The following is a 23,774-nucleotide window of genomic DNA, read 5'->3' on the forward strand; positions in this document are numbered from 1 at the left end:
TTTTTTCTCATCCGCTTCCCCTCTGGCTAAATAAACCTGTCTCCTAGCTTCCCTTCTGGCTGTCTAATACAACTCCCTGCTACCACCGTTCTTCCAGTCCCTCCAAGCCTGTTTGTTTTGTCTAATAGCCCTGTCAACCACATTGTTCCACCACCACGTTACTCTGGGTCGAGATGGGACTTTGCTCCATCCACATTTCTATCAATTATATTTAAAATACCTACAACTGAGTATGCTATGTGTGGTTTCTAAGATATTTCTTTCAGCCTCTACCATTGTTTTAGACAATCTACAAATCTTCCTGTAAAGCAAATGAATGTCTTAAAATTAACATAAGCTACTTTGAATATTTCCAGTTTTATCCCTATCTTATCATCACAAAGACAATGAGATGACAACTCACAAATTTGTTTAGTAATCTAACGGGGTTCTTCAAAATTATTCTAGAAATTTCTATAAACTATTCTTTTAAAACTAAAGTGACTTCAAAACATAAATTGAGATAAAAAAATAAGCGCTAATGTATATGTTTGAATGTCTAATGAAATTATGTTCAATGATTAAATGAAACATTACTTAATCCTATCAATTTTATCTTATGCTGAACTATTTATGTAATACATGTGAATGAAATGAAGTCAGTTCAATTATGTACATGAAGTCTTCCTAACAAGACAAAATGATGGAAGGTGGGGAGAATAAAAATGTCAGTCTTTTTTAAACTTTCCAATCATCTTTCTAGAAACTTTTGTTCTACTGCTTTAGCAATTTCTTCATCTACAGAACCTATTGAATCATATTCAGAGTCTAAGTTACTACTACTGCTGCATTCAGAAACCACTTGGGATTCAGTGAATTTATCACATGTTCCTTCCGTACTCTCTTCAGATTTTTCTGTGTCTTCAGATTCTTCTCGTTTTATGACTACTTTCTTTTTTTGTGATCTCCGTTTTCGCCATTGCTTACTTTTCCATCCAAGAGGGAACTCACCTGACAGACTTTCGTCTGATGAAGTTTCAGGTTTACGATCTAGCAATACCTGCTTCCGTAGTTGAGCTTCAGCTTCCTTCTCATCAGAATCACTATCATCTTCACCCATTAATTCTTCTAATTCTTTGTCCATGCTTGCTCGTTCTTCATCTGAAAAGGAGTACAAAGGATTGTATCTGGTGTTACTATTTTTTGAAGACTCTTTGCCTTTTTCAGCAACTTTCTTTTGAATTGCACCAATTTCTTCATCAAATATATCATCATCATCGTCATCCTCAATTTCAATAGCATCATCTTCATCTTCTGAACTCTCAACACCATCATCATCGTCATCATCGTCATCCTCATCATCATCATCATCATCCTCATCATCATCCTCATCTTCATCCTCATCAACATCATCATCATCATCTTGCTTAAGTTTCTTCTCTGCTACATCACAATCAACTGACTTACATTTTCTTTTAAGAGACTTTGAATTTTGTCTTTTCATACCAACATTTAAATTCATTCGTGAGAGTCTTGGTTCTAAAGGGATTTTTTCACTTAATTGAAATAAACGTTCATCAACTCTTTCCCATCGCTCACAACATACCCAGAGCCAATCTAGAGTGACAATATGCCCCATTTGGGAGCGTTTAGCAGCATGAACTTTTGTTGTTCCCAGTTTATTTGCTATTAAATGCGTTGTGTAATTGTTTTTGTGTGATGAAGAATATGGTATAAAATTTAAATGTATGTTAGCTCCCAAAGATTTAGCAATATTGTAAGGCCGAGATTTTTCAATTGGCATATTCAGAGGTATTATACCACTGAAGCAGATATTGCAGCCCTGTAAAACTTTACGTCGTACATAGGGAATGATAGCTTTTAAGTCTAAATTAGTATCAGGAATGTTAGAAGCCCCTTCATTCTTATTAAGCTGATCACTAATATCAAAGTATGCTTTGTGGATTCTATTTAGAATTTCTTCTAAGTAAAACAGATAGTCATCTTCATCATCCCACTCAATTTCTTCATTCTCTTCAGTCTTGGAATTTTTTTCCTCACTTGAGGGTTTTGTTTGTATTTTGCCAGTTTTAGCACTGGCTTCGTCAACATCACTACAAGTACCTGCCTTAGAACTGGTATCATCGACATCACTGCAAGTACCAGCCTTAGAACTGGCATCATCAACATCACTGCAAGCACTAGCCTTGGAACTGGTATCATCAACATCACTACAAGCATCAGTTTTGGCATTGGCATCATCAACATCACTACCAGCAACAGTGGCAGATTTAGTTTTAGCAACACTAGTATCTGTTTTACCGTCTTTACTGACATTCTTAACACCGTTGTCAGCATTAGAAATTGTATCAGATTCTGTTTCAAGATCTCTTTTAGGGTCATTTTGGTCTTCTGAGGCACCATCATTATCTTTTTTCTCATCCTCTTCATCATCAACACATAAATCTTTTTCATCCTCATCAATGTTACATGATACTCTTCGTACACGATGTGTGATTGGTTTGCTATCATTTTCCTTCTTGGATAAACCTGGTGGGGCATTAATATCAGCAGTTCCTTGGAAAAAACGATATGGTTTGACATGGATTAGGTTAGGCGCATAGTTCCACACATCTTCTCTGTCATCAATGATACACACCATTGAGTCACCACATGGAAACAAAGCTCTGAAATATCAAAAGAATAACAAGTGAGTTCATGATTGGTTAGAAATTATAAGTTTGCTTATTATATAAGAACATACTCATGTTGTCAAAAATGCAAACAGTTCTATCAATGATAGAAAATGGTGCAACAAAACAATGTGAGAAACAATTTACAAATGTCAGTACACGTTGCCAACCCTTATCTCTTTCCAAGTAAGGTAATATTTCACCAAGCTCAAACATGATTACATGGAAGATTGAAAACAAAGAACACCTCTTGCATGACAGTGACACTCATTTACAACTATTGCCTGATGTCAAGGCAATGAGACAGTAAAACACACACACATATAAATGATGGGCTTCTTTCAGTTTCCATCTACCAAATCTACTCATAGGGATTAGGTCGCTTCTGGGCTATAGTAGAAGACACTTACTCAAAGAGCCTGTCCATGTGTGTGTTATCCTTTACTTGGAAAAAGGAAGAGTTAGTTTCAGAAAGGCAGGCATGAAAAAAACAGAATATAAAGAAAGAAAAAATTGAAAGAATATATATATATATACACACACACACACACGCATACATACAGACAGATATAATTTATATATATTATGTAAGCAATAATACTTTGAAAACAAAGGAATTTGATTTTTAATTTCAAATATATACTAGCAGGAAGTGAATATTCCACAGAAAGAAAAAAATTAAAGAGCTATTTAAGAAAGGATGATTTGCATTTTTATTACATATAAATCATATTGTTGCCTATGTAATAAATGATTAAAAAATATACAATAACAATTTATACAATACTTAGTACATATACCATTCATTAGTGTTTAAGTCTGTCGAAACTGCAAACTCAATATATAATTGCATATTCCTTATTATGCAATATTTAATCATAATTACTTTACATTATATATAATTAATATACACAATGATTTTATTTATATGATTAGTTTCAATTCCATTGCAAATTTTAAGAAATCCACAGCAAAATATTGCTAAATTATTTCACTTCCAGTCACAATAATGTATTATATGATTTCAATATTTCCCTCTGCTAAACACTTTCTTTTTCTCTCTACCTCTTACATCAACAAACTTTTTAACCATGAAATTCCCCTCTTCATGTCTTTAACATTTCTCTCTTTCTCTTCACTTCCTATTTCCACTAACCATGTTGTCATGTTGTTAGTAAAAGTAGCTGTCAGCTATCTCCCTCACAGTGTGGTTAGTGGAAGTGGCTATCTGCTATCTTACTCACTCCCCTTCACTCTCTGTCACTCACACTCCTTCTACTTCACTCTCTCCTTCCTTTCCTCTGTCACTCTGTCAATCTCACCTTCTCTCTAACAAATAAGCAGAATATAGAATTGTGCGGGTGCATGAAATTGATAAAATAAATATAATTTATGATAAAAATTTAGCTTCATTCTGATTAAAATACCAATGACTTCAAAGCAAAATACCTCATTGCAGTTCACCTACATTTAGCATCTCTTGCTTCCCAACCACGTGGTTCCAGGTTCAATCCAGTACATAGCACCTTGGACAAATGTCTTTTACAATAGTCTTGGGCCAATCAAAGCCTTGTGAGTGGATTTAGTAGATGGAAACTGAAAGTAGCCTGTCATGTATATATATGTTTTGTGTGTGTCTGAGTCTGTGTGTGAAACACATCACTTCTTGACAACTAGTGTTGGTGTTTATGTCCCTGTAACTTAGCAGTTCAGCAAAAGAGACAAAAAGAATAATTACCAGGCTTAAAAAATAAGTACTAGTGTCGATCCATTTGACTAAAAAATTCTACAAGATGGTGCCCCAGCATGGTCACAGTCTAATGACGGAAACAAGTAAAAGATAAATGATACAAAAACACATGTAGCATATATTATATATATATATATATATATACATACATATATATTGACTAGCAGTATCGCCCAGCGTTGCTCGGGTTTGTTTCGACCCGCTGGAATTGGAATTTTTGAAAAGTAAAACTTTTGCATTATGTAGCTTGTTATTCTCTTCATGTGAACATTTTTTTGGTTGAAATACACTGAAAAGTGGCGACACAGCAGTGAAAAAATCGTAAAAAATCAGGATTTTCATAGAAAAAAAGCACCTTTTTGATGTAAATAATTTTTGGTGTTAACATGGTCTGATTTGAATTTTATCTTCTACAGAAGGAAGAGCAACCCTTCTTCTATCTTACTCTCAATTTTGGTCAACTTGCGCAGCAGGGTCTCGGAGGAGATAGTGTTAATTGAAGGCTACCAAACCTGCCGCACACAGACAACTTCAGCTTTATATAGAGAAAGATAACACACACACATTAATACACATACATACACACACACACACACACACACATGTATGTATGGATGGATGTATGTATATATGTACATCTGTCCACTTCTTGCCATATTTTTATCCTTCACTTCCTACACACACACGCCTTCTTAGCTTACAATTTCTTTCTTTCAACAATTGACAACTGAAGTACGCTCGCCAATGAATACTACCAAAGGTTAGCAACAGATCTCTGTTTCCTTTTTTTTTTTTTTTTGAGGATTGGTTGAAGCATTAATAAGAGAAAGTAGCAGAATGTGTGATGTTGAATAAGAGTTGCAGAAAGAGGATATGATAGTGGTATACACTTGCAAAGAGAAAGTAGGAGAAAGTGTGGTAATAGCAGGAGTAAAGCATTTGAAATGAGAGAGGGAAATCGTAAAATATTGAGTTTTCTCGAATTTTTGCTTAATTGGAGGTGAAATTGAAAAAAATGTATAGGCCATGACCCAATGGAATCTACTTCGAAAAATCATAGGTAAATTCCAATTGAAGAAATTCTATATTGTACAATTGTATTAAAAACAAACTATGTGAGAGGCAGAGAAAATCTGCCTTTTATCATAAGAGATATAAACACAACAAGACTCATATTCCACAGCAGAAGTTTTAAGACCAGTTCCTCTAGTAATGAAAAGCACACATAGAGGTGCCACATAAAAGTGTCTGTGCATTGTCACGCACCTGCGTAGCGCTACATAAAAGCACCCAGCACACTCTGTAAAGTGATTAGTGTTAGGAAGGACATCCAGCCATAGAAACCATGCCAAATCAGACTGGAGCCTGGTGCAGCTCCCCAGCTTGCCAGCAGGTCAACGGACATTAAATGATGATGATGAAACTCTCACAACATACTTGGTCACCACCAAAGATTATATTGTGTATCATTGGCCAATCAGCATAACAGGGTCAAACAATTTTATAGGACATGCTATTTCAAACCATGATCTTATGAAGCTCATACATTTTTCAAGGTATTAACAGCACAAAGAAAGTGAAATAACAACTGGATATCAAGAGCAAGTTTGTTAAGGGCTTAGAACCAAACCTAGAAGAAAACTTCTGGAACACAATCAATCTGTAATACATGTAACCAATGGTAGTAATAGATAAAACAATCTTTAGAAATAAAAATACTAACTTTAAGTTTGCAGTCTTGGACATCGCATTGAAGCATTCATCTCTTGATAGGATTCGATGTGAGAAAAACTTGCCAGCAGGATCTATAAACCGAGTAATAGTATGTGCATACATACGTACACCAAATGTACATATGTGCAGTTCATACAGTTTGGAAATGTTTTCTAAGAACTGTAAAGTGTGTGGCCGAAGTCGAGTATGGTACCAGAGTAAGTTCATACCATGTCTGAGTTGAAAATGGTGAACACCCTTGAAAAAGAAAATAAGAAAAAAAATTAATATAGGAAATAGTGTGTGAAAGAGGAAAATATGTCACTCCAAAGAAAAAGGGAAAAGAAAAACACATTGAATAGCTTTGTTCTTCCTTGCCAAATTAATTGATCTCTCTGAAGACATCTTTCTCAGTCTTTAGAAACATGCTGTGCGTTCCATTCTCAAACCATGCAACTTCTCCAACTCTGCCAACTATCAGCCTATTGCTCTCACTTCCAACATCTCAAGGGTTGGAAACAGATATCAGCAACAAACTCCTTCACATTATCTTTTTCTTCCTATTCATTGACCACTAATATGGTTGATCCAGATCTATGAGAAATTTAACAAAAATAACAGTGTTACAACTGGACAAAGCCTTAAACTCCACCTGGCTTGAGAAAATTTAGTTGAGATGTTTGTCTTTGATATTGTAGTGATGATCTCCTTTTAAGGGGAACTTTAATATTTGTGGACAACTGGTGGCCCACATATTATATAGTGAATGTTTCAGAACTTGAATGAACACATACTGCACAAACTCAGCCACATTGTGATTAGGTTGCAACCGATTTTACTGGACAAGTGAAATTTTGTTTTTAATCATCAACTAATTAAAAAGATTCAGTCATTTCCCCTCAAATGGGAACCAACTTCACACTTCCCATTTAGTCTTCAAATAGGTGATATGTATATAGTAGAATCGTCACAACACACACACACACATATATATATACAAACATGTGTACACACATACATAGGTAACAACACACACACATACATACATACACAGCATTTTCTAGGCAAGTACACATACATACACAAATGTATATTTAGACCTATTGAAATAGAAGAATGCTGAATTCACTGAACACCTATTATGTGTTAATCATAAGCATTGCACAGTTTTTCGGCTTATATATGGTCTATCTAAAGAGAACTAATAATTCTTGTGGTTGGACTAGAAAATTTTGTCTACAACAAATTTGTACCATTTGGGCTAAGCATTCAAGTAGCAAGTAGAAAATGCATCTACATCACATATTTTTCAGTCTCTATTTGTCTCTCATTTTCTTGATTCAGAAGTTTGTAAGCAGACAGTAGCATGGAAGCATGTGCTCACAGCACTCCCTTCACCTTCCATTCTATTGGTTCTGTGATATGCTACACTTTTTCTTCTTATCCATTAACTGTCAGTTGTTCTGACCCTGCCAACTACTTGCAGTTAGACCTAACAAAATACACTTCTATATTGATGATATAAGCTTTCATTTCTGCTTAACATTTTGAACATTGTATGTAAGCAGTATCAACATGCAACTTAAATTCATGCAAAACATCAAAACATACACATTTTCTATGAAGAGAGAGAGGGGGGGAGTTAGAGAACATCATTCATTAGAGACATGACAACTGTATCTCTTGCTACATAAATCAAAGCACAAACACACACACACACGCATATATATATATATATATATATATAGGTATGTTGAATCAAACAGGAAAAATAGAATTCAAAATATGAGTATATGTATATTTTTATTAATATTTAGCAAAAGTAACAAAGTGACTGAAACTCCCAGACCTCAAATCATTCTGTTACTTCTGCTAAATATTAATTTTAAAATGTTTATATATAATGTCTGTCTTCTTTACTGGCATGGGTTGCGATGGACTTCTATCAGTTTCCGTCAACCAAAACCACACACAAGATTTTGATCAGTCTGAGGCTATAGTGGAAGATACTTGCCCATAATACCATGCAGTGAGACTGAAGCCAAAAGCATGTGTTAAGCAAGCAAGCTTCCGAACCAAATAGTCAAGTCTTTATGTGTGTACAGATGTTTCTGCTGATATATATTGCAAAATGAACTGATAAATTTTTTAAGAACACCTTTGTTCAACCCAAGTTATATAGTCACTCCCTTCTTGCTTTGTCATAAATGCAATTAACCAGTGATTGGCCCATTGGGCACCTATAACTAAAGACACAAGACACTAATGTTCACAAAAAGCAATAGTGAAAAAAGAAAAAAAAAAGACATATATTTACCTTTAAGTTTGGTGGTATGTCATCATTAGTTGTATGTATCAAAGTTTGATCCAAATCAACGAGAAGAACAAGTTTTCTGGTGTTTTTCAAACGAATTTCATCAGCTCGACCCAGTTCCAAGGCTTGCTTAAATCAAATGAGACAATTTCAAAAGTCATTATCATAAGTACAGAATAACCTCAAAGTTTTCAAAACAATTGAATACTAAGAAATAATAATAAGAAAAGCAAGAGAAATAAAAACTGTACTCAAATAATAATTAGTTACATCTTTAATGCTGAGTTCAAAATAACACCGGGGTTAAGTTTGCCTTTCAGCATTCAAGGGTCAACAGGAGAAAGTACTAGGGGGTTGATATAATTGACTATTCTCCTTCCTCAAATTTGAGACCTTATGCTTATGTTAGAAATCAATATTTGAAATTTGTATTAATTTCTTTTTAACTATTATGATTTACAAAAACCACTCATACATAATCATATAGACATACATACATACACAACTGATTAGCCTAACTACAGTTTAGTGCTCCACCATTCTGACTATTTACTTATAACTTTCTTAATAATATGTATATTTTAATAAAATTCTACAGAAAGCATTCACTAATAACATTTTTGATTTGTACTAAAGTAAACTGAGTAATTTTTTTTTACCATGCCTTCCAGTTTCATGTTAACAATGAATAAAATTGATCAGGATAATGTCATAGATGTTTTTTATATGAACATTAGCAAGATACTGAACAGTGAAAAACAAATGGAGTTATTTACTTCCTGAGTAAAAAAACAAAATGTTTTTTCTTTTCTAAATTTCATCAACATAATTGTCAATTATATCTTTCAAAATGTATCTCTGTAAAATGTTGTTATAGATTATGAGGAAACAATGTCAAGAAGTATTAAACTCCAGTTATACCAACTCATATTTCCCCTGATCCTTGGATGTCTTTAAGTGGCAAATATTCTGACCAGATAAATTCTTTCCTACAGATATTGACCTGAGCATTTGCCAAATAAATCTCACAACTTTTTGAGAGGGCCTAATTTTTTGAGAGGGACTAATTTTTTAAGAGAATAAAAAACAAAATTTTCATATAAGCCTCAGATTTCAATTGAAAAGATTGAGAGTGCGGTTAGATTAATGCTTTTCCCAAGTATATTAGCAACTTAAAAATGGAATGAATTTAACAAGAAAAAAAACTGGCATATGAAATACATATACCACACATTAATATTCATACACTTATGCTACATACAGTAATAGCATAATATAAGTTAACACAAAATACTATATGGAATCATTTCTGTAATTCTTCTGAATATTTAATTTCTGTTGAAAGTTTTTTTAAACTTTTATCTCTTTACATTAAATAACACTAAAATTTGAATAATTCTATTGAATTAATAATATATTCCACCAAGGCAGTAAGCTGGTAGAATTGTTAGCACACCAGGTAAAATGCTTAGCTGTATTTCATCTGTCACTACATTCAAATTCTGCCGAGGTCAACTTTGCTTTCATCTTTTGAGGGTCAGTAAAATAAGTACCAGTTGAGAACTGGAGTTGATGTAGTCGACTTAACCCCTTCCCATAAATTGCTGGCCTTGTGCCAAAATTTGAGACCAATAATATACTCCACCTATTCTATATTCTAACAAGAAAATTGATTGTAAATATAAAAGGTAAAATAGTTTGAAATACTGACCTCCTCGCTGACAATAAGTTCTGGAATACTATGAACCATAGCTACAGTAGCACTGACTGTTTCTTTTCGATCACCGGATACACCCATTTCACTACAAAGAGAATCATGCATTTAATAGATACTTAAATTCCAATACAAGTACAATATTTCCATGATAATATCATCATCAATTTAGTTTCACTTTCCATGGACAAACTGTCACAGTCCAAATCAGTTCTTTTTGAAATTACTGCCCTTCTAGATGGTTGGAATCCCTTTTGAACACCAGCTATTTTTCAGAGTATACTGGGTGCATTTTATTGTGACATCAATACTAGACACTGCCTTGTCCTCAACAAAACTCTGTTCTACAATGTCTCTGTTCTTTCAAAGCAAATGTAACTGAGAGGGTGAAAGAAAGAAAGAAAGAAAGAAAGAGTATGAATATGAGTGTGATGAAGAAAACAGTGATAGGATGGTAGAGGAGGTATTAATGAGAGTGAGAGAGGCTGATTGCTATGTTTGTTGCCAGTATGAATACATAGGAAACAACATGAGTATCATGATGGAATAGCAATAAAGATCACAGAGACACACAAATAGAGACGAGTGATGGATAGCAGCAGAGATAGAGAGTGAGGGTAAGTGAGAATGGTAGATGACAATGAAGCATCAAAGGATCACACGGTAAGATAGCAAGTGAGGGATAATGACAGAGATGGGTGATAGATGTCAATGATGTATCTTTTATGCCATGATGGAAGAGAGGTGATTGCTAGAGGATGATGGCAGAAGTAAGGTTGAGAAATGATGGAAGAAATGAATAAGAAAGACCAAATGCCATCTCTTATTACACAGGTAATGTGGTGAATGATTTTTTTTTCATAGGTACAATGCCTCAGACTCCAAAAGAGACAATGCTGTCACATTAATGCCATTATGGTAATATATCCATCCTCATCAAATTCATTTACCACTGATCCAGAATAACAAAGTAGATTAGTTATGAACCTTGTTATACTTATCATGAATTGATTTGTGATAACACAGCTCAGTGATGCATCAAAGATTCTGTTTGATTGTAGACACATGCATCATTGACCATCCACAGTGCTGAGGACAACTTGGGATCTCAGAACAAACCTATTTTCCCCATATATTCCATTATTCCTTTTTTACTGAATCATTTAATACAGTGTTTTGGAACCAAACACCTATGATAAATGAGTATAGATGTATATGATACATTGGCTGGCTATATAAATAACCTTCATGACTAGTACAGAACAGAAAGGAATTTCTTAAAGATAAGGGAACACATTTATAAAAAAAGTTTTTTTTTTCAAAATTAAACATCCACTTTCCATGCTGGCATGGGTTGGAGGCCTTCCTAACATCAACCACTCCAAGAGGGTAATGGGTGCTTTTTACATACCTATTTCTTTATTACCCACAAGGGGCTGAACATAGAGGGGACAAACATGGACAGACATAGGTATTAAGTCGATTATATCAACCCCAGTGCTTAACTGGTACTTAATTTATCGACCCCGAAAGGATGAAAGGCAAAGTCGACCTCGGCGGAATTTGAACTCACAACGTAACGGCAGACGAAATACCGCTAAGCATTTCGCCCGACGTGCTAACGATTCTGCTAGCTCGCCGAGTCAGGTGGCACTGGCATTAGCCATGCTCGAATGGTGTTTTTATATATCAACATGAGATGGAGCCTCATTTGGAGTTACAGTACCAAGAAGACCAGAGCCCCTTTCACAAGCCCTACAGACAGCACGCACTTATTTTTCAAAAGAATTATAAGAAGTAAAGTAATTACTTTACATATATAAAACTATATATATTCTTGTTGGAAATTGACTGGATTAATATATAATCTTCTTCATCATTTAACTTTTCAGCCTATAAATCGGCCCTGTCATATTCTAAGGGTTAAAAATATATAAATCAATAAAAACAGAAAATAACAAAATAAAAGAATCTTACTTCCTAAGATCAGCACCACAATCAGCACACATGTCTTTCATTACAGTAGGATGGGTGCAGGCTTCAATGTGTATAACCACCATGCTGTAACAAAAGATCAAATCAATAATTTTATATTCCCTTTGATGTCAACTGTCTATTTCTACAACATTTATCTATGGAAAGCATTATAAATTACAAACATGATGCATATTGCTTTTATTTATTTTAATTTTTCAAATAAAATTAAATGAAAATATTTTTCCATAGTAGCTTGTGTTCCACAAGTTTCTCATTTGACTGGAAGAGTAGTATTTATAATTGAATGTTCTGTCTAAAACCAGAGACAGAGCCTATATGCTAAGTAGAACAGAGGAGGTTAGTAAAGCGATGTACTTTATACAGACACAACACAATAAATAAATCTTAACATATAGGATGCAGCTTCCAAAATTAAGTGGTGCTCCAAAGCAAACCAAACTTATAGTTCAGTATGTATGAAACAATGTTGAATGAATATTAATGTGATTGATTATCTTAGTTAATGATTATGATTGGTTATTTAGGTTAATGAATGTCAGTCACTGTACAAATGCTTGCTGTAGTAATTAACAAAAAGAAGAAAAAAAATCAACTAAAAGAACATTTAAATATTTTGGGAAATTAAAAGGAGTCACAGTGCTTCTTCATTTAACCCTTTAGCATTCAAACCAGCCATATCCAGGCCCAAATATTCTGTTTCTTTTTTGTTCAAACTGGCCAGGTCCAGCCTCTCACACCAATCCTACAATGTCACTCTAAAAATAAACAATCATATCATTGAAATCTCTAAGCAATGAGATAATGCATGATTAATTCAAAACAATGTGAATTTTTATTCACAAGCCTTATATTTGATTGCATGGGTCAGACAAGAGTATGTAAAAGCAGAGATTTTCTACAGCTGGATGCCTTTTCAGTTGCTAACCCCACTTGTTTCCAAATGAGCTAATTAATAATCTCCTCATCTATGGAGCAGTTGAATCAATTTTCTGAATATTACTGGTACTTATTTTATCAGCCATGAAGGGATGAAAGGACAAGTTAACACTAGAGAGATTAGAAGTTAAAGGGACAAAACTAAATACTTCAAGGTCATTTAATCCAACTCTTCAACATTTGTAAGTCTAAAGACAGATTTTCAAGGGGGGAGAAATAGTAAATTGTGAATATCTTATCACTTTCAAGGACTATAGTGAGATAAATAAAATAAAATCATAAACAAAAATTATAGAATTACTTATATGATCACAATAGCTGAAAGCTACTGTATGAGAATAACAACCATATAAGAAATAAATACAGAAGACACAAAAAAATTAGAAAGATATAGTTATGCTTTAACAGCATAAGAGTTAAAGCTAACTTGCCTTAACCCTTTAGCAATTAAACCAGTCATATCAGCTCAAATATTCTACCTGTTTAATGTTCAAGTTGACCAGAGATGGCCTCTCATACATGCTCTACAATGTCATTCTGAAAATAATCACATTACTACAGTTATGAGACAGTACATGATTAATTCAAAAGAATGTGATTAAATAAGCATTACATTTGACAGAGTAATGTGAATGTCAAGTGTTAAATCATTCCTCATTCCATTAAACTACTGAGCAAAACTTATATGTATAAATTATCTAAACCTAGACGTGTTAAGACTGGTTCCTCTGGTGGTGTCACGTAAAAGCACCTGTGTGGCACCGTGTAAAAGTGCCCATGCAACGCCACATAAAAGCACCCATGTAGCGCCATGCAAAAGTGCCCATGCAGTGCCTCATAAAAACACATAGCACACACTGTAAAGTGGTTAGGAAGGACATTCAGCCATGGAAACCATGCGAAATCAGACTGGAGTCTGGTGCAGCTCCCCAGCTTGTCAGCTCTGGTCAAACCATCCAACTCATGGACAATGGATGTTTGCCAGTATGTAAAGCAGAAGTCAAGAAGTTAAATGATGATGATGATGATGATGATGGGAGAGGATAAACTTAAGAACCACCATGGGCAGCACAGAGCAAAGCTGCACAACCAAATGGCTTATGTTTAAAATTAAATCATCTGTTTAGAAACAGAATTATCTAAGATAATGGGGGAAATAACATAAATAATAATGATTGTTTCTAATATTGGCACAAGGCCTGACATTTTGGAGGACAAGACTGGTCAATTTAATCCACCCCAGTACTTGAGTGGTACTTTTATTTTATTGACACCCTACAGCAGTGGTTCTCAACTTAGGATCCATATAAAATTTTGGGGAGGTCTATACAAGCAAAATAGTAAATTGGAGATCCACAATAGTATTTTAAGGGTCCATGAAAAAGTTTTGCTTTTGATATATTTATTGCAAGAAACAGCTGAATTTCTTTCTCTAATGTTTTGCATAGTTTAACGTATTTCCAACTACTGAAACATGTTCTTTCAGTGCAAGTGAACATGTGAAAAACAAAATTGGAATTTTGAAAGACATATCAATAAATCTAATTTTTAAACACTGAATGATTATGGGGGTCCACCAGAATAAAATAGCAATCAATGGGATTCATAGATAAAATGGTTGAGAAACCTTCCCCTAAAGCAGTGGTTCTCAACCGAGGTCTATATAAGATTTTGGGGGGTCCACACAACTAACTGGTAAATTGGTTATCCACAATAGTATTTTAAGAGCCCCTGAAATGTTTGAAATGTATGTATTGGTACATGTTGCAAGAAATAGCTAGGATTCTTTCCTTAACATTTTACATAGTACAATCTACACAAGTTAATGTGTGAAAAGCAAAATAGGAATTTTGAAAATAGTTTCTATAAAGCTAGTTTTTTAACACTGAATGGCTACAGGGGTGCACCAAAATAAAATAGCACTCAAAAGGGTAGATAGGTTAAAAAAAACAATTGAGAAACCCTCCCCTAAAGGATGAAAAGTAAAGCTGACCTCAGCAGAAATAAATGTCTCAATAGTTTAACTCTACAACAGCAGTCAGTGTTCAGACGATATCCGTCTTTCTCAGATTGTGTGTTTAAATGAGAAATGGTCAGCAAAAACAAACCTGTGATACACATATGTGTGACAGTGATAATAATTTTACAGAATTTATATATTTAGAATTAAATTGTTCTACTACAGAAACAGAAAATTATTTAAATTGTCCTATATTACAGTAGCCAGTGGGCGTTATAGTTTTTTTTATCAATAAATATATTTTTTAACTACCCAAAATTGTTTATACACAATGCCATGCACTTAAGATTGGAAAATAAGGACAATTTATGCATCTGTTATTGACAATAAACATGCTACTATTTGCACTACAGCTGGCTCATAGCTTTCGCTTTTCCAAATTTCTGTACAACTGTCTATCTGTTATACTGTAAATACGCAGACCAAACATCTCGAGAGAGATGACAAATTCCAAATGACATGTTTTGTGTGGTTTTAAACAGTATTTCCACTTCATCTTATCAACATCAAAGCTTCCAGATTGATGACAAGGAAATTATGAAATACATCAGCTTTCCCTAGAATACACACACATTTATGGCACAATGTCACAGTGTGCTGACAAGAAATTTCATGCAAATCAGTCAAGTCACCTTTCTTTAGATACAGCTTACAATGTCTGTGTGAGGTCATAAATCTCATCTAGAATTTGTTACAGTTTAGCCATACAGTTATATTTCTTCCACCAATGTCTAATATTTTCATCTTGAACACCTATTACAAGAAAAATTGTCACATACTATACAGCTTATGAACGACTTAATTCTGAGAAAGAGTATATCTTTTACTCATTTCAGTCACTGGACTGTGGCTATGCTGGGGCACTCCCCTGGGGGGCTTTAGTCAAACAAATTGACTCCAGTACTTTTGTTTAAATCTGGTACTCACTCTATCAGTCTCTTTTGCTGAACTACTAAATTATGAAGATGTAAACAACCCAATGCCAGTGTTGTGTGGTGGTAAGGGATAAACACAAGCATACACACATTTGTATGGCTATGAAAGATACTTGCCCAAGGTACCAAGCAGTGGGACTGAACCTGGAACCATGTGGTTGGAAAGCAAACTTATCACACAGCCACATTTATGCATGATTAGAATGTATGCTCCTAGAAAGAGCATACATCTGATAACAAAACAATCACAATTTGATTCCACCATTACTCCTCTGATAAAGTCTCATTCAACTTTGACTCAACCATAACCACCCCAAAACTCTCAAATCAGAGTGTGTGCGTATGTGTGTGTGTGTGTGTGTGTGTGTACATACATGTGCACGCATGTGTGCATAGATGTGAGACATCTATAAAAAAATGACCTAGTTGGGTAGATTTGGCAATGAGTACTGGAAGAAAATCATGTTATAGACCATAATAATATACTTTATTTTCTCCAGAAGTTACAATCCTATAATTATTTTCGTGTAAGACATTATGACATCTACTTTTAACTATGGTGTTATATATATATATATATATATATATATATATATATAATATATATATATATACACATACATACACACACATACTTACATATTGACACACACAAGCATGGTTTTATGGCCACTTGAGTGCCCAATCATATATATATACATATATCCCCCATGAAAAGAATAATAATGTGGATAAAAAAGTGACAATGGAACTTAGTGGATGTCAGTGACTATAGAGAGGGCATCACTTGGTCTTAAACAAAATAGATTGTGTTGAATGGTGTACAGATGACACAATATTTATATATCCTTAATAGTATATTTTAATAGATATAAGAAATGTCTTGCTTTGTGATTTTTGCAGTGTGATACACTGCTTTTAATTTGATTTCCTTAGAAAATAAAAGGTTTACAAACTGTTTAACAGTGTCTGGTTTGGTTTATCTTTTTAGCAGTGTACACTGAGATATTCCACATACACTTAAGTATAAATACAAAGGAGTGCATATGTTTGAAGAGGGGAAGCAAATGAGCTGGCAGTGATTGAGTGAAAGTTTCATGAAACCAGCCGGCTTTGAGGAGCAAAAAACCACTCTAGTAGCAACAGAATGAGAAGACAACACATTTATGGAACAGAGGGATGTCTGTATGTAGATCTCACTCAAACTTTGTAGGCAATAATTAGTAGTTGAAGGCTGAAATTTTTCTGGCCTAGTAAAAGATCTTTGTGATTTTGTTTTCACTAAGTTGAGGTCTTCCATGATAGAGATTAAATGGACATATTGCAACATCTACTATATAATAGAGAGAGTACAGAGGTACTTTTAGCAAAGCGAGAATTAACAAGTTCAATGAGAAAGTTAGGGTGCTACTGTACATAAGATCTAAGTTTTCAGTTCCTTTCTCTTCAGGTTAAAGCAGAGGAGTTTATGATTAGTTGCCCACAGGCCCATTGCCAGACTTTGGAGACTGGGGGTGCTTCAGAATATTCTGGGTGGGCACTAATTTGTATTGCAAGATTTTTGTAAACTGTATTTTCTAAATCTGAGGGTGCACCATTGAATAGTGAAGGGCAGTGCCATCCTTAGCAACAGGCATGGTTGTCCATGGATATTCTTGTATGCCAGTGACCTAATCCTCATAGCATAATTAAAGATTTAGAGTAAATTCCAAACTTGAAAGCAAGCCCCTAGAATTGAGAGATCTCAAAATATATCTTACAGGGAGGCAAGTTTTAGTTAAGAAGAACAGTAGGACCCTACAACCATTGGGAAAATATCCATGTTTGATATGAAGGGAAAATAGTTGAGTGAACCCAGAACTCAATATACATACACAAAATACAGTAAGAATACAGGCAGGCAGGTAGGAAAGGTAGACATCATATATGTCAGGTGCACAAGAGTAGCTTAGAAGTAGACATACATAAGATAAATTCTTCCTAGAAGTAGATAACTTTCAATACCTCAATGACCTAACTGACAGTGGAGGTAAGTATTTTGAATGCATAATTGCCACAGTAAGAATATAGTGGAAAAAGTTCAGGGATCTATTATCTCTGTTGATAAGAAAAATTTCTCTCAGCATGAAGAGCAAATGCTTATATATGAGGTGCAATGTCACAGGGATAGCAAGACATGGGCTTTAAATGTAAAGAATTTGAGAAAGTTGAAAAGAAATCAAGCAAACATATTCCACTGGATGTGTAATGTTAGTGTGCATGAACAATGAAGCACAAATGGATATAAGAGGATTCAGATGTAGCATACAATAGAAAAGACTACATTTGTATGTGTCTATGATGTGTACAGAGAATACCATTTGTATAGAGAAGTGATGAACAATTGAACTGGATGGAACCTGTGGAAGAGAGAGGTCAAAGAAAACAAGTGATGAATATTGATCTCAAGAGGCTGATCTTTACAAAGAAGATAACAAAGGATTACAACTTGTGGCAACATGATTTTCTGGAGAAGACCCGCTTAACATATGCAAACATAGAAAAAACAAAACCGATGGCAGTGATGGTGATGGAGGTTGAGATGTATATCTATGTTTGACTCATTCCTGAGCTTTATGTTCAAATTATGTCTCCTTATGGTGTTCTCATTCTCTTTTTGTTACTCTCTTATCTATCACTCACTTCTCTTCTATCAATGTGTGTCCCTACACACAACCTGCCTCCCTTCCATCACACTATCTTAGTATAGAGGAATATCTCCAATGATGAGACAACTTCTGGTACTGGTGAATGAATGATGACAATGTAGAGTATAGAGGTATCTTTAATATTACCAGGGAGACAACAATATCTCTAATGCTGGTACCATGAGAAGATACACTTAGACTTAGAAAGTGTATCCAGTTATAAAAAACATGCCAAAAATGACCATACAAGTGAGATGTGTTTTCTGACTCATCTAGCAGGGCAGTAATTCCAGATAAGAATTGACTTAGTCTGCAGTGACCCTCTGTCCCTTACCAGCATGGAAAAGTAGACAAAAAATGATTGCATAACCAAAACCCCTACTTTTTACCAGGCTAATTGAATTTTTTTTATGGTTGAACATGTTTTCTAGCATCAGCTAGCAAGATGGTATGGACTAATTATATGTATAATATTAACAAACTAAGGGGGAAATCTAATTTCTAACACTAACTACTGTGATGGAAGAGATTTCTAAATAAAGTTAATGCTCAGTTTAAGCTTCTAAAGATCAATAAACAGAGAACATAAAAGGAAGGAATAAGGAAAAGTGCTGAGTGCTGGATCAGGCGTTGAGAAACAGGAGTGGTGTTAGCGGAAGACGGGAGTAAAACAAGAGTTGTAAATACATGGTCAAAAAGAGTTCTGAAGAATGATGAAGATAATGGTAGCAATAGTAAAAATAAGAGGATACATCCTCTCAATAAGTACGTGGGAAAAGCTATTCAAGTGTGCCCCCACCCACACCTCGATTTTGTTTCCTCATAACTTTAAAAAAAAATGGGTATTTTTTAATGAAATTTTCTACAAACACCTTTCAGAGTGTGTAGACTACGAATATATTGGAATTTGAAATGAAAAAAAATGGTGGATCACACACAAATATACAGACACACATATATCACATATATCTAGAAATAGATGCAGGCACGACTGTGTGGTAAGTATCTTGCTTACCGACCAATATGGTTCTGGGTTCAGTCCCACTGCATGGCACCTTGGGCCAGTGTTTTCTATTATAGCCTCGTGCCAACTAAAGCCTTGTGAGTGGATTTGGTAGAGGGAAACTGTAAGAAGCCCGTCGTATATATATGTATGTATGTGTGTCTGTATTTGTCCTTCCATCATCGCTTGACAACCGATGTTGGTGTGTTTACGTCCCCGTAACTTAGCAGTTCGACAAAAGAGATCGATAAGAAAAGTACTAGGCTTCCAAAGAATAAGTCCTATGGTCGATTTGTTCGACTAAATGAGGTGCTCCAGCATGGCTGCAGTCAAATGACTGAAACAAAAGAATAAATTGAAACTAGAAATTTCGAAAAATTTGTTACGTGTGTCAGTATCTATGTTTGTGTGTGCTCACCATTTTTCTTTTCACATCAACTTCCTATATAATCGTACTTTACCAACTCTGAAAGGTACTTAAAGATTTCACTAAAAAAAATACCCATCTTTTTGAAAATTATAAGGAAACAAAGCCAACTCGTATAAATTTTCTGAAATTCCTCTCCCCTCTCTCACTCCCGGAAAACTTTTTTCACAACAAATTCCGATATGATCGGAATCTACACGATCTGAAGCGTAACTGTAGAAAATTTCATTAAAAATATCCATTTTTCTGGAAGTTATGAGGAAGCAAAGTTTGGCGGGGGCACACTTATGTAGGTATGTCAGCACGTGTTCAATAATTCTTGAATATTATTTCTAGGACAGTAAGCTTGGCAGAGTCGAAATGTTTCTATACTTATTTGAGTGTTGATCTTTCGCTTTCAATTTCACTTTCATTTCAAAAGAATTGAAAATAAATGGTGTTAAATTTTATCCTATATTTATTGGAAGTTTCTGAAGTTCCTTCCAAGAAACAAAAGCGTACCAAACACCAAGATTTCAATATAATGGGGAAAATAATTATTTTTGAATATGAATGACACTAATAGACTATCGCAGCTATTACGAGAAATTGTAGTTATATAGGAGGAAAAAGAGGATTACTTCCACACAACTCGGGATACAAGAATATAAGAGAATTGATTTGGGGTTGAAAAAGTACCTGGGTTTTAAAAAACGTATTTTAATCGTATATATAAAAATAAAATAAGATAAAAATTTAAAGGAAAGTCTTTTGAATTTTCATCTTATTTTTTTATTTACAATTCAAAAACAAACAAAAAAATGTCGAAACCAATATAGTATTGTAATATATTTTTAAAAAACTAAAATTTGTTTTAAAACCCGGGTGCATTTTCAACCACAAACCTATATTAGAGAGAGAGAAAAGAGAGCTGGGGTACTTAGAACTGTCTCCTAATATATTCACACTTTTGCACTGTATTTGAATTTAAAACCCGAAAAAATTAAAATCCACTATCCCTCTAGCCATAAAAAATAGATTTTTAACTTTCGCGCGTAAGTTGCAGGAGAGACAGTTAATTTTACCATTCAGCCTTCAACCAAACAAAATCGGTACCAGTCATAATATGAAATCAATGAACAATTTTCCCTTCCCTTGCAAAACTGGCCTTGTATCTTATTGCATGTATATAAGAATAGGACCAATTAAAGAATATCAACCACGGTAATTAACAGGATACCTGTCCCTAATTACAAAAATACCGTTGTCACTAATTACAAAAATACAGTTGTAGATATGTATAATTGTGTGTCACAGTGAGTTGTCTAATACATATATCAACGAAAACAGTCATCTGCAGTCACTGAGTTTTGTGATAAATGGATACTGTAACGGTTTTACGTATATTGCCATGGGCGTCGAGTTCGCTACCCATGCTATTGAATATTATTGTGTGTGTATGCAATGCATACATACATGTGAGTTTAACGCTTCGATAGATATCCGTCAATACACATGAATACATGTTTAAACATTGTTTTTACTACAGGAAGCACAAGACTATTTCTCAGCGAAAAGTATATAACCAGTGCTCTCAATACAGTAATATTATCACTGGAAATTAGTTTATTGTTACTAGAATCGTACGTAATCCAACAGAATGTTGTTTTTTTAAATTGGAACCATATCACCAGTAATCCCGCCTTTAATCTTTATAAAATTTACACTTATCTGAAGTGATGTCACTCGTCCTACAATAAATATTTCAAACAGTTGTTGCATTTTACCCTTATGGAAAACATTAGTATCACGATTTCCCGTTTTATCTTCCCGTGCACTTCATATCTATGTAAAGAAAGATGATCTCAAATTAGCACGAAGACTCGATTATTCTTAGAAAGTAGGGTAAATGAGAAATACAATGTTCAAGCATTTCTACATCCATGAGACAATCTAAACTGAGATCGAAACTTGTTGAAAATTCAATTCATTGAGAAATATGGTAAATCGTGTCTTTAATCTGTGAGGGCCAGCGACGGTTATGAGCACTTCTCTGACTAGCATCTATTAATAACAATAACCGCCAATAGGGGTTTCTAAATTTACCACAAGGTAACAAATTTAGAACTGGGTGCAGTTGATTAAATCCATATCAGTACTTGATTGGTATTTGTTTTATAGTATCCCGAAATGAAAAGTCGACCCCGGCGGAAACCAGGCCTTTCTGTACAAGGAAATAAAAAAGGGAAAAGTCGACTAAGAAAATTTGAGTCTATTACAGGTTATTTAATCGACCTCGCTTTGATGTTGAAGAAAATCGAGTTTGGCGCTATCATTATAATAATTCCACAATGTTAACGATTCATCGAGCGAGAAGCAACTCGTTAACATCTAAAAATATGCTTTCGGTAACACGAAGAGGTTGTAAACAGGTCATGTACACATGCAAACGTCGCTACCCAACCACACATAGAAGACATAAAAACACACACACGCGCGTATTTATAGATTACTGTAATGATCAAAACATATAGAAGAAAACAAACGACTCACCCTTTTTCTAAATCTTGTCCCTCTTGGGCAACGACTTCTAAAACTGTGCCAACATGGCTTGATTTCAGTTTCTGCAGACTAACAGTGTCGTCATCCTTTATATTACAAATGTTTTCTTCGTCTGGAGGTTTCTCACTGGTGTTTACTAATTTGTAAAATCCTAGAAGAGCTCCTTGAGATACTTTACTACCTTTCCGCACCTTCCATTTCATGATTCTAATGCGGCCAGGAGCCAGCACTTTGATAGTATTACTAGAACTCTCCGCCATCTTTCAATCATCTCTTTCTCTCTCACTCCCTCTCTCTCTATTTTTTGCTCTTTCTCTCTTTGGTTCTATCTTACTCTTTCTATCACTTTCTCTCCCACTCTGTATTTCTTTTTTTCTTTTTTGCACTGTCTCTCTCTCTTTCTCTCTACGTTCCTGAAACGGTAAACGTTTTCTGTATGCGCGTTGTGTGAGCTGTTTTTGTCGTTCTTTGTGTATGTACACTTGTGTGCTTGACCTGTTAGAATGTGTGTGTGTGAGTGTGTATATATATATATACACACACACACACATATATATAAATATATAGTGAGAGAGAGAGGTGCGTGTGTTTATCAATATAAAATTATGCCTATGAATGTCTACTGCATTTATATTTCTTAAACCACCTACCAATGACGGTAGATTGTTTCTAATTAATGGTCACGTTAACCGTTTTTGGCGATTTTTCGAACTTTGAACATATTATATGACAGACAAAAGAAAACAAACTGTTGTGGTTACAAAGTGAGAGGTAAATAAATAATTGTTAATAATCCGTAAAATTCGTCAACAATCAATAATAAAGGCAACTTTCGTTTTATCGACGTAAAAACACGGAACTCAATAGTCAGGTACAATAAAATGAAAGTTTAAAAATATGTACTCCAGTAGTTGTTATGACTCAGCAACAAAATGAAACTAAAATGTTTTTCCTTTGAAACTTTCTATCGATATCAGAAGTACTTTGGTTGTTACTGTAGCTATATTACTAAGTAATATATGACTCGAGTTGCACAGCAGACGAATATATCGATGAGGCGTCTA

At 34.4% G+C, this 23,774-nt stretch overlaps 1 protein-coding gene across 1 annotated transcript; it reads right to left on the bottom strand.

Moving 5' to 3' along the window:
• Positions 1-92: 92 nt before the first annotated feature.
• Positions 93-23,774, bottom strand: LOC115209630 (RNA polymerase II subunit A C-terminal domain phosphatase-like). Its single transcript, XM_029778082.2, has 6 exons — positions 22,702-23,774; positions 12,141-12,224; positions 10,161-10,251; positions 8,453-8,578; positions 6,146-6,393; positions 93-2,666 (listed from the first exon to the last, which is right to left on the bottom strand). The coding sequence occupies exons 1-6, from the start codon at positions 22,968-22,970 to the stop codon at positions 731-733; spliced, it is 2,754 nt and encodes a 917-aa protein (XP_029633942.1). The 5' UTR covers positions 22,971-23,774; the 3' UTR covers positions 93-730.

This window comes from Octopus sinensis, linkage group LG3, assembly GCF_006345805.1.
Source record: "Octopus sinensis linkage group LG3, ASM634580v1, whole genome shotgun sequence".
NCBI lineage: Eukaryota > Metazoa > Mollusca > Cephalopoda > Octopoda > Octopodidae > Octopus > Octopus sinensis.

What these genes read in the sequence shown, in the direction of transcription:
- LOC115209630 (XM_029778082.2), bottom strand. Translation starts at nt 22,970, where the DNA reads ATGGCGGAGAGTTCTAGTAATACTATCAAAGTGCTGGCTCCTGGCCGC. An exon ending in GGACAAGATTTAGAAAAAGG is followed by an intron (nt 12,225 to 22,701) that starts GTGAGTCGTTTG and finishes CTTTTGTTACAG; the next exon opens with CATGGTGGTTATACACATTG. An exon ending in ACATACCACCAAACTTAAAG is followed by an intron (nt 6,394 to 8,452) that starts GTAAATATATGT and finishes TTCTTTTTCAAG; the next exon opens with GGTGTTCACCATTTTCAACT.